The 13135-nt window shown below is 49.3% G+C and overlaps 1 protein-coding gene across 2 annotated transcripts in view; it reads left to right on the top strand.

Moving 5' to 3' along the window:
• The window catches only part of Evc2 (EvC ciliary complex subunit 2), an 88661-nt gene that overhangs the window by 72603 nt on the left and 2923 nt on the right, over window positions 1–13135 (top strand). For both annotated transcript variants that reach the window (XM_010641809.3, XM_033758773.1), the window contains 4 exons: window positions 1425–1652; window positions 9421–9635; window positions 11596–11683; window positions 12655–12851. In XM_010641809.3, the coding sequence (XP_010640111.1) occupies window positions 1425–1652; window positions 9421–9635; window positions 11596–11683; window positions 12655–12851 (728 nt within the window). The remainder of the gene's footprint in view (window positions 1–1424; window positions 1653–9420; window positions 9636–11595; window positions 11684–12654; window positions 12852–13135) is intronic.

Genomic DNA, 13135 nt, shown 5'->3' on the forward strand with positions numbered 1-13135 from the left:
AAAATTATCTTAGTTCAAATAGAAAAGAGAAAGTAGAGCAAATTAACCCTGTAATTGCAGTTTAAGAACTACCCTAATGCACAAAAAATGTTTTAAGCATGCCATTTAGACTAAAATATCAATTTAGATTGGAATCCAAAAGTAAATTTACTTATTGGCCATGGGCTCCTGTTCATTCCTCAGAGGTTGCAGGAAGCTTGGTTTCCTCCCCTGGAATCCCTAGAGAGAAGTCATCCCCAACTTTGTTACCCACTAGGACCTGATGCAGACTGTATGCTGTCCAAGAACTACTTTTCCCATTTGACACCCAGCTTTGTGGTTTAATGGGATTCCAGATATGAAAGCCATAACTTCTATCTAAAAGCACCAGTTTATCTGATGTCCAGGAAGATAGAGCAATTTGATGGATGGGGATGGTAGAAAAAGAAGAGTGTGGGTGACAGAAAGAGATGTGACTCATAAGAAGTGACTAAGCATGTAGACCCCAAATAGGGAGAGGGATCTGAAAAAGATATTTGTATGCAAAGGATGTAGGCAAGATTCCCAAAACCCAGAAGCAAACAGGGCAAAACATTCAGGCTGTAGGAAAATATTATGCAGTGAGAACATTTCTATCATTTTGTTGCACAAGCATAAAATATAAAACTGGCAGGTGCATGGGAGTTGTCTTGATTGTGTAGAGCCTATTATGTGCCTTCCCATGACTCAGTTATCCTGGCATGTAACCACCTGATCCATGCCCATAAGAGTCCCACCAGATAATTAAGACAGGGAGACAGTAAGACGTGTGTGTGTGTGGGGGGGTCTTCTTACCTCCTGGCTGCCTCGCCAAACGAGATGTTATCAGATGGAGCAGTCTTGGGGAGCTGTTTCCAGGTTCTTGATATCCTGAACAAAGAACAGAGCAGGACCCTTGGAGTGACAAGAGTATGATGTATTAAAAGTACAAGAAGCAAAGTTCCACACCTCAAGGGTGAAGTGGGCCAGTAAAAGAGCTCACAGCCCCATAGGGCCAGGCACTGTGTCTTTTCAGGTCCTGGGGTCTGTGACTGGGGATTGACAGAAGTTGTGGCCAAATGAGGTACCTGCCTTTGCTCACGCATTGAGAGGGGAAGTTTTTGACCATACAGAGCTTTGAAAGGCATCCAAAGCCTGCTGAAGGGTGGGGGTACTAAAACCACAATGCCAATGAGGTCCTGTACTTTTGAGTTTGCTCATGCCTGGGGGGTGTCTTGAGGGGCAAAGTGACCTTTACCTCTTGGTTTTTTGATATTTTGACATAGTCATCCTTGCACTGTCTGGTTTCTTAATTCTTGCCCCCATTACATCCTCCCACAAGTTGGCCCTCAGGTCCTGGCTGGTGCCCTCCTGTTGCCCCTCCTCCCCACCCCTCACTGCCTCTGGTGCTGCTCTGCCCCCTCCAGGTGCGTGGAGAGCTGCTGCGGGAGAGGGTGCACCGGCTGGAGGCCCAGGAAGCTCGCTTTGCAGAGTCACTTGTTGCTCTACAGTTCCAGAAGGCGGCCCGCTCGACCGAGACCCTGTCAGCCTACACTGCCCTGCTCACCCTCCAGGACCTGCTGCTGGAGGAGCTAAGCGAGTCTGAGACGCTGACCAAGCTGGCCTGCAGCCAGATCCTGGAGTCACATAGCCCAGTGAGTGTGGGCCGGGGACGGGGGAGGAAGCCACCATCACTCTTGCTTTCGCTAAACTAGCTCAGGGTCCCTGCCTGGGAGAAGCGGCCTGGAATTTTCACACCTCTGAAATTCAACACATCTTCCGGACAGGCACATGTCAGAGAGCTTCCTTGGGCACTGCTGCCTCTTCTCTAGAGCCCTGACAAACATGTCCTTCCGTTAAGGCCGTTGTGTGTGCAGCTCTACATTGGGGTTATTTATTTGTATACATCTAATTCTTATCAGTGTTCCTACATGCTACATTCTTTGAAGATATGAGAACTATATCCATGAAACAAAGGCTATGGAAATAACTCTTTTGAGGGCTGATTTTAGGCTTTTTGTGTGTAGATTTTAGAATGTTATATACTACCTGTTACTATGATAATTACTTATAAGCAGAGTTGGTGGCACACATGCCTATGATCTGGGAAGCTAAGGCAGAAGGATCTCAAGTTCAAGCCCAGACTGTGTCATTTAGCAATTGAGTGAGACCTTGTCTCTAAATAAAAAATGAAAAAGGCCGGGGATGTACTTCAGTGTGAAGACCCTGGGTTCAATTCCTACTGTCACACACAAGTAATAATAATACAAAATAATAACAACTGTTTTATAGTGAGGGAAAATGGTCTCGTTTAAGCATTAGTAATTTTTAATTATACTTTTTGAGATCATCATTTAAGCACAGTAATCAGCCACAGTGTTATCTGCTTTGTAACTATGCTCTTTGTCATGTACGCTGTCTCCATTATTGAGCCTTGCTGTGAACTAGGTCCTGCCATGCCCGGTCCTTAGGTAAATAAACTGAAACTCGGCAGGTAGCAGGTCACCTTCCCTGTGAAGACCACGTGGCCAATAAATGAAAGGAGCCAGGAGCTGAACCGATTTCTGACTTCGACACTCTGTCATGTTCATGGGTACCCTGTTGAGTTTGCCAGTGGGGTTCCCATCATTTCTTTTAAAAGTAGCAAATGACAGCAAACTCTGAAGAGTCCACCACTATTTTCTGGCAAACGCTCTGTATCCTGCATGTGTCAACTGTTTTAAGGGTAGCATGCGTCGTGGTTTATTCCCAAGCCTCATGTGCTCAGAGGCAGAGCTTTCAGGAGGTGATTGGCTCACGGAGCCACTGTAATCGTTAGTGGATTTGTCTGCTAATGAGTTTATAGCTAAAAGTGCTTTTAGGAAGAGGAGCCTGGTGGGAAGAGGTGGATCCCTGGGGGGCTTGGCCTGGCAGGGTTCATCTCCTTCCCGGCTCCTCCCTCCTGTCTGTGCTTCCTGTCCACCATGCCGTGAGCAGCTGTCCTTCACCAGGCCCTTCCACCATTGCTTCTGCCTGGAGCTGGCTGACCATGCAAAGACCAAAACTTATAAAATGTGGCTCTTCCTTTAAGTTATGGGCACTGGATGTTTTGTCCCAACAACGAGGAAAGAACTAAGACAGCATCAAAGTAGGGTCATTGTTGGTGTTTTAGCACAAAAAGTTCAGGTGCTGCAGAAATAAAAATAACACGTGCTTTTCGTGCTTTGTGAGCTCACAGAGAATATGGCAGATTGGAAGTACATTCGGCCATGGGGTGATAGGGCTCAGTGTTAAGATCATAGGAAATATTAGAGGGGAGGAACAACATGAACCTGTAGGAAGCAGAAGATAGGGGGAAGAGTCAGAGATGAAGCAATGGATGTCCTGATGTGGGGGATACCGAGTGAGGGCTGCGACAGGAAGTCACCTGCTGCAAAGCCTGCCTGTCCCCGCTTTGCTCATGGGTGGGGAGTCCTCCCAGTGAGCAGCTAATGAACGGCCCAGCTAGGTGGGGAAGGAGTCCAGATCAGTACAGTCACTGAGTCAGGGCATCACCATGCGGATAAATTGAAGAGGTTCCAGGTTGGCTATGGACCTGGTCCAAAGACCCATGGTCTCTAGAGAGAAGTACTCTTGCTTGGGAGTGTTGGAATTTTTGCAGATTACGTTCAACTGTGAGCTTTTCAAAGGGGCGAAAAGTCACAGAGCACATTCAGGACCTCTGTAGGGGAGAAGCAAAAAGAAAACAGATGAAGATCCCAGAAGACTTCAGATAGCCAACTTATCAGCACAGAATTTAAAGCAGTGACTTATGAATTGCTGAAGAAGTCAAAGATATACAAAAATATTTTTACATCTTTCTTGGAGCATATAGTGATTCTAAACTTTCCACGTATTTTTTTAAAAGGCTCAAAATAATAAAAAGAAAAACTGGTAGAATGGGGAGAATTGGTAAATCCATCATTGTAGAAGGAAATTCCAGCACACCTATTTTAGAGTGGTTTGGTTGGTCAAATAAAACACAAGATACAGATAAACTGAGCACTGCATACAAAACAGTTTTTAGCATATATTTATAGGACTTGGCAGCCAGCAAACAAACAGTGTATGTTCTCCACCACATACCAGATAATCGGCTGTATTGATACCCTTTTGGCCACCTTTTGACAAATACCAGTTAATTTTAAGGTAAGTTTTATACAGAGAATGACAAAAAGTCTATACTTTGAAAATTTTAAAATATACCCCTGAATAATTTGTGGGTCAAAGGAATAGTAGAAATTTTAAAGTACGTTGAGCAGAATGTGCATGTGGTATATCAAAATACATGGAATTCAGATCAAGCAGTTTTCAGAGGGAAATTTTTATCCTAATCTTACATTAGGAAGGAACAAACTCCCATAATTAATATCATATAAAATACAATATTAGAGGGGAAATAACAAATGAACCTTAGGAAACAGAAGGAAAGAAAACAGCCCAAACAAAATTAAAAATGATACTATAGCGAATCACTGTGTAGTAAATATTGCATTTTTGAAAAGAAAAAAAAGCCTGAATGGAATGTCCAAATCTCTGGCAAAACTACTGAAGAAAATAAGGAACAAAAAATAAATAGTATCAAAAGTTCAAAAAGCAGCAACTATAGCTGCACAGAGTTTTTAAAAATAGATACTATGAACAACTTTTTGTAGAGGAGTTTGAAAATGAAATAAATTCTAGTACAATGTAAATCATAAATATTGACTCAAGTTAAAATAAATTGTATAATCTTAATGCCACGAATGAAACTGGTTCAGGAGTTAAAATCTTCCTGAGCACACAGTTGTGCCAAAGCCTGGTAGTTTCATTGGTGTGCCCTGCCAAGCCTTGAGGCGAACCTATGGCACGTGTCCTGCAGTGGGCACACAGAGCCAAGTCGCCCTGGCATCGCCCCAGCACCTGGGCATCAGGTAACAGTGTACACAGGGGTAGCACTGGCACTTTGTCATAAATAAGTGGGTTCAGGGTTGCAGTTCGGGCATTCCGTCTCTAAAAGGTTCGCCATCTCTGCCTGAAGGAGTTTTGTCAGTCTCGTGTACACATTATTCATTATTACTGGTGTTGGAAAAGACAGAATAGTCCTCAGTTCATTTTATGATTCTCAGTTAACCTTGACACCAAAAAACGGTCCAAGAAAACGATTGCATTTGTGAATATAGATGTACAGTTTGTAAATAGAATGCTTTTCACACAATCCATCCATTTATAAATAATTTAAATACATCAAGGCCAGGTTCAGTTCATCCCAGGGATGTGAGGTTGGTTTAGCCACTTACAAAATCCACCTGATCAGCAGGTTAAAGGGGGAAACAGCCCCTATGATCATTTCAGTGTATTCACGATAAATATTTGATGGGCTGTAAGATACATTCAAGATGAAACTCACCAGCGAACCAGTAGCAGGAGGAAATCTCAATGGAGCATTTACCCCACACCCACAGCACTCGGTAGCTTGGAGGTGGCCAATGCCCCGAATCCCAGGTCGGAGGGAAGGACAGCCCATGGTCATTTGGTGAGTTGGGACACAGGGAGACCCTGGAGCCTCTGGCTTTCAGCTCGCGATCGCCTGCTCACCCCAAGTCCCTGAGGAACACCCAGCGTTCAGCTCTGCAGTGCCGTCTGTCACTCCCTTTTCCATTTGTACCGTCAGAGCTCTCCTCACCAGTCCCTCCGGAAGAGGAGCATCGTCCCAGCGTCCTTCCTTGGAAGCCACAGGTGGTGACTCAGCTGACGCATTAACTAAGTTGGGGGCCACGGGCACCCTGCTCCTTTTCCTTCGCTTTGCATTTGTGGGGAGCTCAGCCTGTTTGGCTCCAGAGATTAGACTGTCATTCTGCAATTGTAAACCACTTTCCTGTTGGGAATGAGCTGCTAACCGTTCTGGAGCATTCAAAAGCATGAAATGAAGTGTTTTGGAAGAAATGACTCCTAAGAAAACTGTATCCAGTGCTGTATCTTCGTTCGCTGAACGATTTCGGCTCATTTTGTGAGATTGGAGCATAGGCGAGGTGTAATTGGGTCCCAGTGCCAAGTGGCAACGGTGGGCGCATTCCAGTAGGGTGTACTTACTGGGGAACAGAAGATGTGACCCTAAACTAACTGCACCCACCGTATCTGTATTTCAGTGGAAAGTGCTGAACGTCCGCTTCCCGGACCTGCGCCTTCCTCCCCTCTTCCCTGTGCTTCACTGCCTGGTCGATTCCTTCTGAGTTTTCACTTCCACCTTCTGCTCAGCTTCACTGCTCCGACAAACCTAGGGCTCCGGAACAGAAGCAGTACCACTCTGCCAGCACGACTCGAGCTCACACAAGGCCAAGGCACCGTGTAAAGTGCCCGAGCCCTATGTCCACCCCGTTCTGCAGGCGCTGGGGGCGGCTGAGGAAGGGCAGTCATTTCTCCAGGGTCTGCGGTGGCAGAGCAGACCCGTTCCTGTGAAGCTGTGGTCCTGTTCCAACATCGTGCCTTCCTGCTCCCTGCTTTCCTGCCCTGTCTCCCCTCCGTGCTGCGGCCACCGGGATGTCTCTGGAAAATAGCTGATCCTCCACAGCCCTCCCCCAGCTCTACACTGAAAATCTTCCCTCCCATTCGCCCAGGCTTCAATGCCCTTTCCTTCCCGCTGCTCCTAGCCCTGGAGATACATTCAGGCATCCTCTTTTGAGAGGCCTCCCCCAGATTGCTTCGCCGCACCTCCTTGCAAACTCCTCCTATGCAGATTCTAAGTGAGCCCCTGTATTGCCCCTCCAGCGCGCGTCTCTCCCAGTTCCCCCACCTGAGTTTCGGTGATCACACATGGTAGTGTTTCCTGTCTCGTGTTTGTGTGCACACAGCTGTCTCGCTCACCACACTGCGTTTGCAGAACCCGGGAGCCAGGCCTCCTTCCCATTCACACCGAGTCCCTTTGCCCAACCAAAGGCCTGACACTGCATTGCCTTTCTCCTTTTCCCTCCCTCCTCCTCCCTCCTCCTCCCTCCCTCTCTCCCTCTCTCCCTCCTCTCTCTCTCTTTTCTCTCCCTTTATTTCTCCTTCCTCTCCCCTCCCTCCATGACTTCCTTTCTTTTTACTCTTTCATCCACCCACGCACCCATCCACCCACCGTCATCTCTGTTCATTCGCCTCACAGATATCCAGCAAGTGCTGATGGGAGGCTGCGGACCTAAGAGAAGGATCCCAGAGTCAGACAAACCCTGAATCTCTCTTGGCTCTGTCCCTGCCCAGCCCCACAACTTCAGGAAATTTACTTCTATTCTTTGTTGCCTCGGTTACCTTATCTACAAAATGGGGTAATTATAAATTTCTACCTTGCGCTATTTTTCCAAGGTTACATAAAGTAATTTATGTAAAAGTACTCGGAATGAAATTTGACATAGCGTAGGCCTCGGTGAGTGCCCGCTGACCTCTTCTTCCTCTTCCTTCTGCTTTTCATTGCTGCTTCTTCCATGAACTGGGCCCCTTGCTTCCTGCTGCAATCAGTATACACCAGGCGCTACATCCCAGAGTTCCTGCCCTCAGCACTTGCAGTCCAGGGAGGAAGGCAGGCATTAAAGCAGTTCCAGAAGTGAGTTTCAGATTCCAGTTGTTCTGAGTGGCCGCAGGTGTGGACACAGGGGCAAGTGTCCGGGATCAAGACCGAGGCGCTGAGAGAACATGCCGTCCGGTGAGGACCTGCAGGCCACACGGTCCCCAGCATGTGTTCCTAACCAGGGCCAGCCCTCTGTGCCCTGCTGCTTTCCCTGGTGACGCTGCCACCGGCCTGCTGGAGGGAGCTCATTGTTGGAGACTGCACAGTTACCTTCCTTCCTACTCGGCTACTGCAGCAGCTAGAGTGATGCTCGTAATTCCAGATCTCAGCGTGTTCCAGAGCTTTCCTAGTCTTTGGGGACAGAGCCTATGTGTGTGGCTTGGAGGTCAGCTCCCTGTGCTGCACCTCTCTGGCTGTTTTCCCTTCTGTCTTGAGTTTTGAGTAGTGTTTCAGAGCCTTGAGGGGCTGGGGCTCCTTTTGCGAGTGTAATGTAAGCTTCAGCCCCTCAGCAGAAAGGCAAGCCATTCTGTGCAGATCAGGAACCTGATCGCAGGGCCAGGACGCTCACGATGAGCCCCGCTCCACCCTAGCCCTCACAGCGCAGCCACTGCATAAATAACTGGTTAAACCAGGTCCTTCTCTCTACCCTTCCACCAGGGAGGGCGCTCTTCTAATTTGGTGGCTTTAGGAATTCAGATTTCCCTGTGTTTGGCCACGCAGTGGCAGTGTGGTATAGTGCTTAAGACCTCGAACCCTGGGTCCAGCTGGCCTGGCCTCAGATTCTAGTTCTGCCACTTATTAATTGTGTCACCTGGCAAATGACTTTCACCTTCTCTGCCTCCATATCCTGGTCTGCAGGACAAGGGAAGCAGGAGTACATTTTCTAAAGGGTTGTTAGAAGGATTCAATGAGACCAGTAAAGAGGCTTCCCGATTTAGGAGGTGTGATCGGAATATACGGTGAATGTTTAAATTTTTCAAAATTTATTACAGTGAAAGACATATTTGCCATGAATGCCCCTCACAATCCTCCCTCTCACTGCCACTTTCTGAGGCAGCTCTGGAATATGTTTTGGTATAATACAGTTCTTGAAATGGAAACATTCATTGCCTATTTCTGTCAAACCTCCCCATGAAACATGGAAAGTTGAAAATGTCGTAGATTGGGATGACACTGAGTCTGTCTAATCTGTGGACTGTCACAGCTTAGCAGGCCAGCACACTGCAGAGAGGCAGGATTTCCCTTAGTCACGAGGCTGCCCAGACCTGCGATGCCTTTGTGGTCCAGCATCGTAAGAAAACGTCATGCTGTATATCTCTAGCCAGGAAGAGATCCAAATCTGAAACTCATAGTATGGTTTGTACTGAACTCCTATTGCTTTGAGTCTGCTGTGAAGTCACAAGTAAGTGGAGCCATTGTAAGCTGGGCACTGCCCATGTAGAGGGAGCCCTGGAATAGGCTGCATGGCTGCTGCATCCAGCACAGCTTCCGCCATGGTGGACACAGGCTGGTGCTCTGCAAAGAGCCAGTGACAGCACCAGCTGCAGACAGGCGACTCAGCCCTGCCCTCAGGGAGCTCACACTGTAGCTAGAGGTACAGCCCCATGGTTCAGGTGACTGAAAGCTATTCACCTTCCCTGGGGACATGGGAGCCCGTCATTGAGGGCTTTGAAAGTCAGATTTGTAAAGAGACTCAGGTGCTCAGGCAGATGGGCCGGGACACTGCCAATGGAGCGAGCAGCAGGTGTGAGGCCACAGGTGTGAGGAGGTGGCCGTCACCTTGCACGGTGGGCACAGCTGCCCAGGGAGCCAGGCAAGCCCTAGGTGCCTGCAGAGATGCTGTGCCTAGGTACTGGACTCACTGCTGCCTCCTCTCCATGCAGGAGCTCCAGGAGCTGGAGCGGAAGCTGGAGGAGCGCCTGGCACAGCAGGAGGCCGCCCAGCAGCAGCGGGCCCTGGCGAGCTGGCAGCAGTGGGTGGTCGACGGGCCTGGGGTCTCGAGTGAGCCAGGGGAGGCAGATTCCGAAGGGCACTTCTCCTCCATCCTGCAGCAGGCCCTGAGCAAGGCCCAGCAGATGCTGGAGCTCCATCAGCAGAGGTGGGTGCAGCATGGCCTGGGGTGTCGCCCCTCGCAGGCATGGGGGCTCTGGCTTCCACCCTGCCTCTAAGGAGCCATCCCAGGGCTTGGACAGTGCTGCTAGCTTTGAAGGACCCCAGCTTTCCTCTTCCCTGACACCCTTCTTTAATTAAGGTCACTGAGGTTTACTAATGTGTTTAGACTTTTTATTTAAAAAAATCGTAGGCCCAAAAGAAGCTGTCAGAACAGTGTAGAGATCCCACATACCCCTTACTCAGCTTCCCGGTCTGGAAACATCAGGCATCATCAGCGCATCATCAAAACCGGGCCCAGACACTGGCCCATGATGAGCTTCATTCAGATTTCTCCACAGACACAGTGCTTCATGTCCTGCCTTTGTAGAATTATGAAACAGACAGACCTCTCAGTCTTGTTCCTTGGCTTCCTTTTCAATTAAACTAGATGATTAGCCTTTGTCCGTGACATTAACAGTTTCGGAAAGAACCATCTTTTACAGCTCTCTCATCTTCTCCTGTGAACCCAACACTGAAGTGGAAAGGGCAGAATGCAAACTGTATACTTGACCCGGCGGGGCTGATTTTGCAGAACACATAAATGAATTGGAAGGAAACAGACCCAGCTTTGATGGGCGTGATCTCTGGGTGATGAGATCACAGGCGATTTTAACTTTTGTGCTCATGCACTTCTGTGCGAGCACAGCAGCGAAACGCAGCTGAGTTCCCTTGGAGGAATTGTGTGAGGGGCCAAGTGTGCACGCTTGAGGTGTGGCGCGGTGAGGCTGGGGTTTGGGGAAGGGCCGCTGCTCTCGAGGGGTGTGCTTGTCAGAACAGCCTTGGTTGGACCTGCAGAGGCGCTGGCGGTAACAGTGGTGGATGGGGGTGGATCCAGGCTGCCAGCTCTGATCGGTGAGGGGAGGCATGGCAGTCTGGATACTTCCGGGGGAGAGGTGCCGGCCATGGCCATCTTGTGGTCACAGCCAGGGCCATCTGGGCACAGGGGCTCTGGGTCAGTTACAGCACAGGGCCAAGGGGTGCGGATCCCAGGTCTTGGCCTTCTTGGTGCTGGCCACGAGGAGCAGGACAGAGCTTTCATAGTGGAACCACAGCTCCTCAGGGCCACTAGAGTGGCCTTGGGCTCCCACGGTGCTTCTCGCTGAGCAGCCTGCCCACCTCGAGAGCTCACCGAGAGCTGTTTGGGAAGCAGACCAGGGGAGGAAGAAGCACTCCACTCATCTCTTTTTATATGTATATGAATGTGTGTATTATTTTTTTATACACACAGGTGTCTGTGAAGATATCAATAAAAAATTGTATTACAGTAAAAGACATGTTGTCACCAATCCCCTCAGAGTACTCCCACTCGCTTTGAACACACTGGTCCCACCTTTCTTGCCACTTTCTACAGCAGCTCTGGAGTCCTCTTTCCTGAGGGTCTTTACGGGATGTGAGCAAAGCTGCACTGAGTGCTGCTGCCACCAGCGCCATCCAGTGGACAGTCAGCCTCATGACAACATGACAGTGTCCTCATGTTTTATCCACCTTATTCACCGTGACTTCGGGGTCTTCCTCAAAGTCAAAAGGACCAGGAAAGGGAAACGTTTTGGATTGATTCAAGACATTGAGGCAGCCATGACAGTGCAACTAAAGACCCTCAGGAAGGAGGACTCCAGAGCTGCTGCAGAAAACAGCAAGAACGGTGGGATAAATGCGATTGAAATAAGGGGAAGGATTTTTCAGGGTAACTAGTGGCGATGTATCTTTTACTCTGATACATTTTTAAAAATGTAAACATTCTCTGCGTTTGTCCGATCCTGCCTTGTATAGATGTATAATTTTTGTATGTATGTTACGTCTTGAAGCTTAGATGTGTGACTCCGTTATGGAAACAACTCTCCGACCTTCCCATAGTTGCCCTTTGTACACAGCTGGACTCACGAGCCTGGACTTTGTCTCCACTGCAGTTTGAGAGAGGAGCAGCAGAGCAGTGCAGTGCTGGAGGATTTGCTGGAAAACATGGAGACTGACACCTTGGCCACCCTGTGCAGCCAGGTGAAAAGATGCCTGCATGCTTTGGGCCTTTCTCCTGCCCATGTAGACTTCCCTTCTCAGAACCTGCAGACGCGGTAGATGCCCTTTGCATCCTCAGCTCACATCCTCAGATCAGTCAGCTGAGACATAATTTTTTAAAAAAGGCTGAGAGTGGCGGCACACCCCTGAAATCCTAGCACTGTGGGAGGCTGAGGCAGGAGGATGGCCAGCTCAAGCTCAGCCCAGGCAGTTGAGTAACTCAGTGAGACCTATCTTAAAATAAAATGATTGAAAAAGGTCTGGAGATGTGGCTCAGTGCAGAGTCCCTGCGTTCAATCCCTAGTGCTAGGTGGGGGAAAGAGAAGGAAAAGGTTCTTTGCTGTCACCACCATGAAGGCCTCCCTGAGCCCTCCTCTCTGGCAGCCCCACCCCACTGCCTTGAGCCCCCGACAGCCAGGGCTGTTCTCCATCTCCAAACTGCATCCAGGCTGTGATGTGTGTGTGGACTCCCATGGCCTGCAGCTTTTGGGCACTGGTCATGTCCACACTGCACAGCGTGCCTGACACCCGTCCAGTCCCGCTCACTGCAGAGCAGTGTCCACGGTGAGGTCAGTGTCGTGGTCCCCACTGGCTTGGGGATGCTCCACTTGGCCGCAGAGCCTGTCTGTTTCCTGGGGCTGCGAGGCCTCCTCAGAGCTGGGCAGGAGGAGGGGAACCTTCCTAACTGTTGCACCTCCACCCACTCTGCTGTGACATGGGCCCCCCAGATGAGCTGAGCACACTTGCGAGGGGAACATGAAGCCTTTCAAGATGTCGTGGGGTGCCAAGGTTGCTGACCACATTTTTTTAACAGCCCTGTGAATTTGGAGGTGTTTTCAGACTGAGCTACTAATTTATTACCCTGAGAGCAGAAGCCTTAAGATGTAGTAAATTAAAACTTAGCCGCACAGTCTAGTGATGGCCAGGGTCTGAGCTCCCTGCCTTGTTCTCAGGAGCTGAGGCTGGCGGCTTACCTCTTGAGGATGACCATGGTGCCCGGGGCCACGCTGGGCCGCCTTCTGAGCGTGGTGATGCCCACGGCCCCGCAGCCGCAGCTGCTGGCCCTGCTGGACTTGGTCAGCGAGAAGCCCTCAGAGCACACGGCGGAGAACCCGGGCAGCGGGGAGCAGCCCGACCCGGGCAGGAGGAGGTGAGAGCTCTGAGTGGCCACAGAACCTGTCCCGGAACACAACCACAGAGGGAAGGACCAGGCCCGTGTTCCTCTCTAGCTGGCTCCTCAGCCACGGCAGGCCTCAGGGTTTTCTGATGCTGCCGCCAATTTATTTTTCAAGTAGAATCAAGAAAATGTACCCAGGGCTGTGAAGGTGCAATACATACCCATTAACTCACTTCTGGTTTGCCCAGAGAATACTGTGTGGCGGAAAAGCAGCACTTTTTTTTTTTTTTTTTTTTTTTTAACGGAGAATGAAAATG

This window comes from Fukomys damarensis, unplaced genomic scaffold (assembly GCF_012274545.1).
Source record: "Fukomys damarensis isolate Sample0158 unplaced genomic scaffold, DMR_v1.0_HiC HiC_scaffold_35, whole genome shotgun sequence".
In the NCBI taxonomy this organism is placed as follows: Eukaryota; Metazoa; Chordata; class Mammalia; order Rodentia; family Bathyergidae; genus Fukomys; species Fukomys damarensis.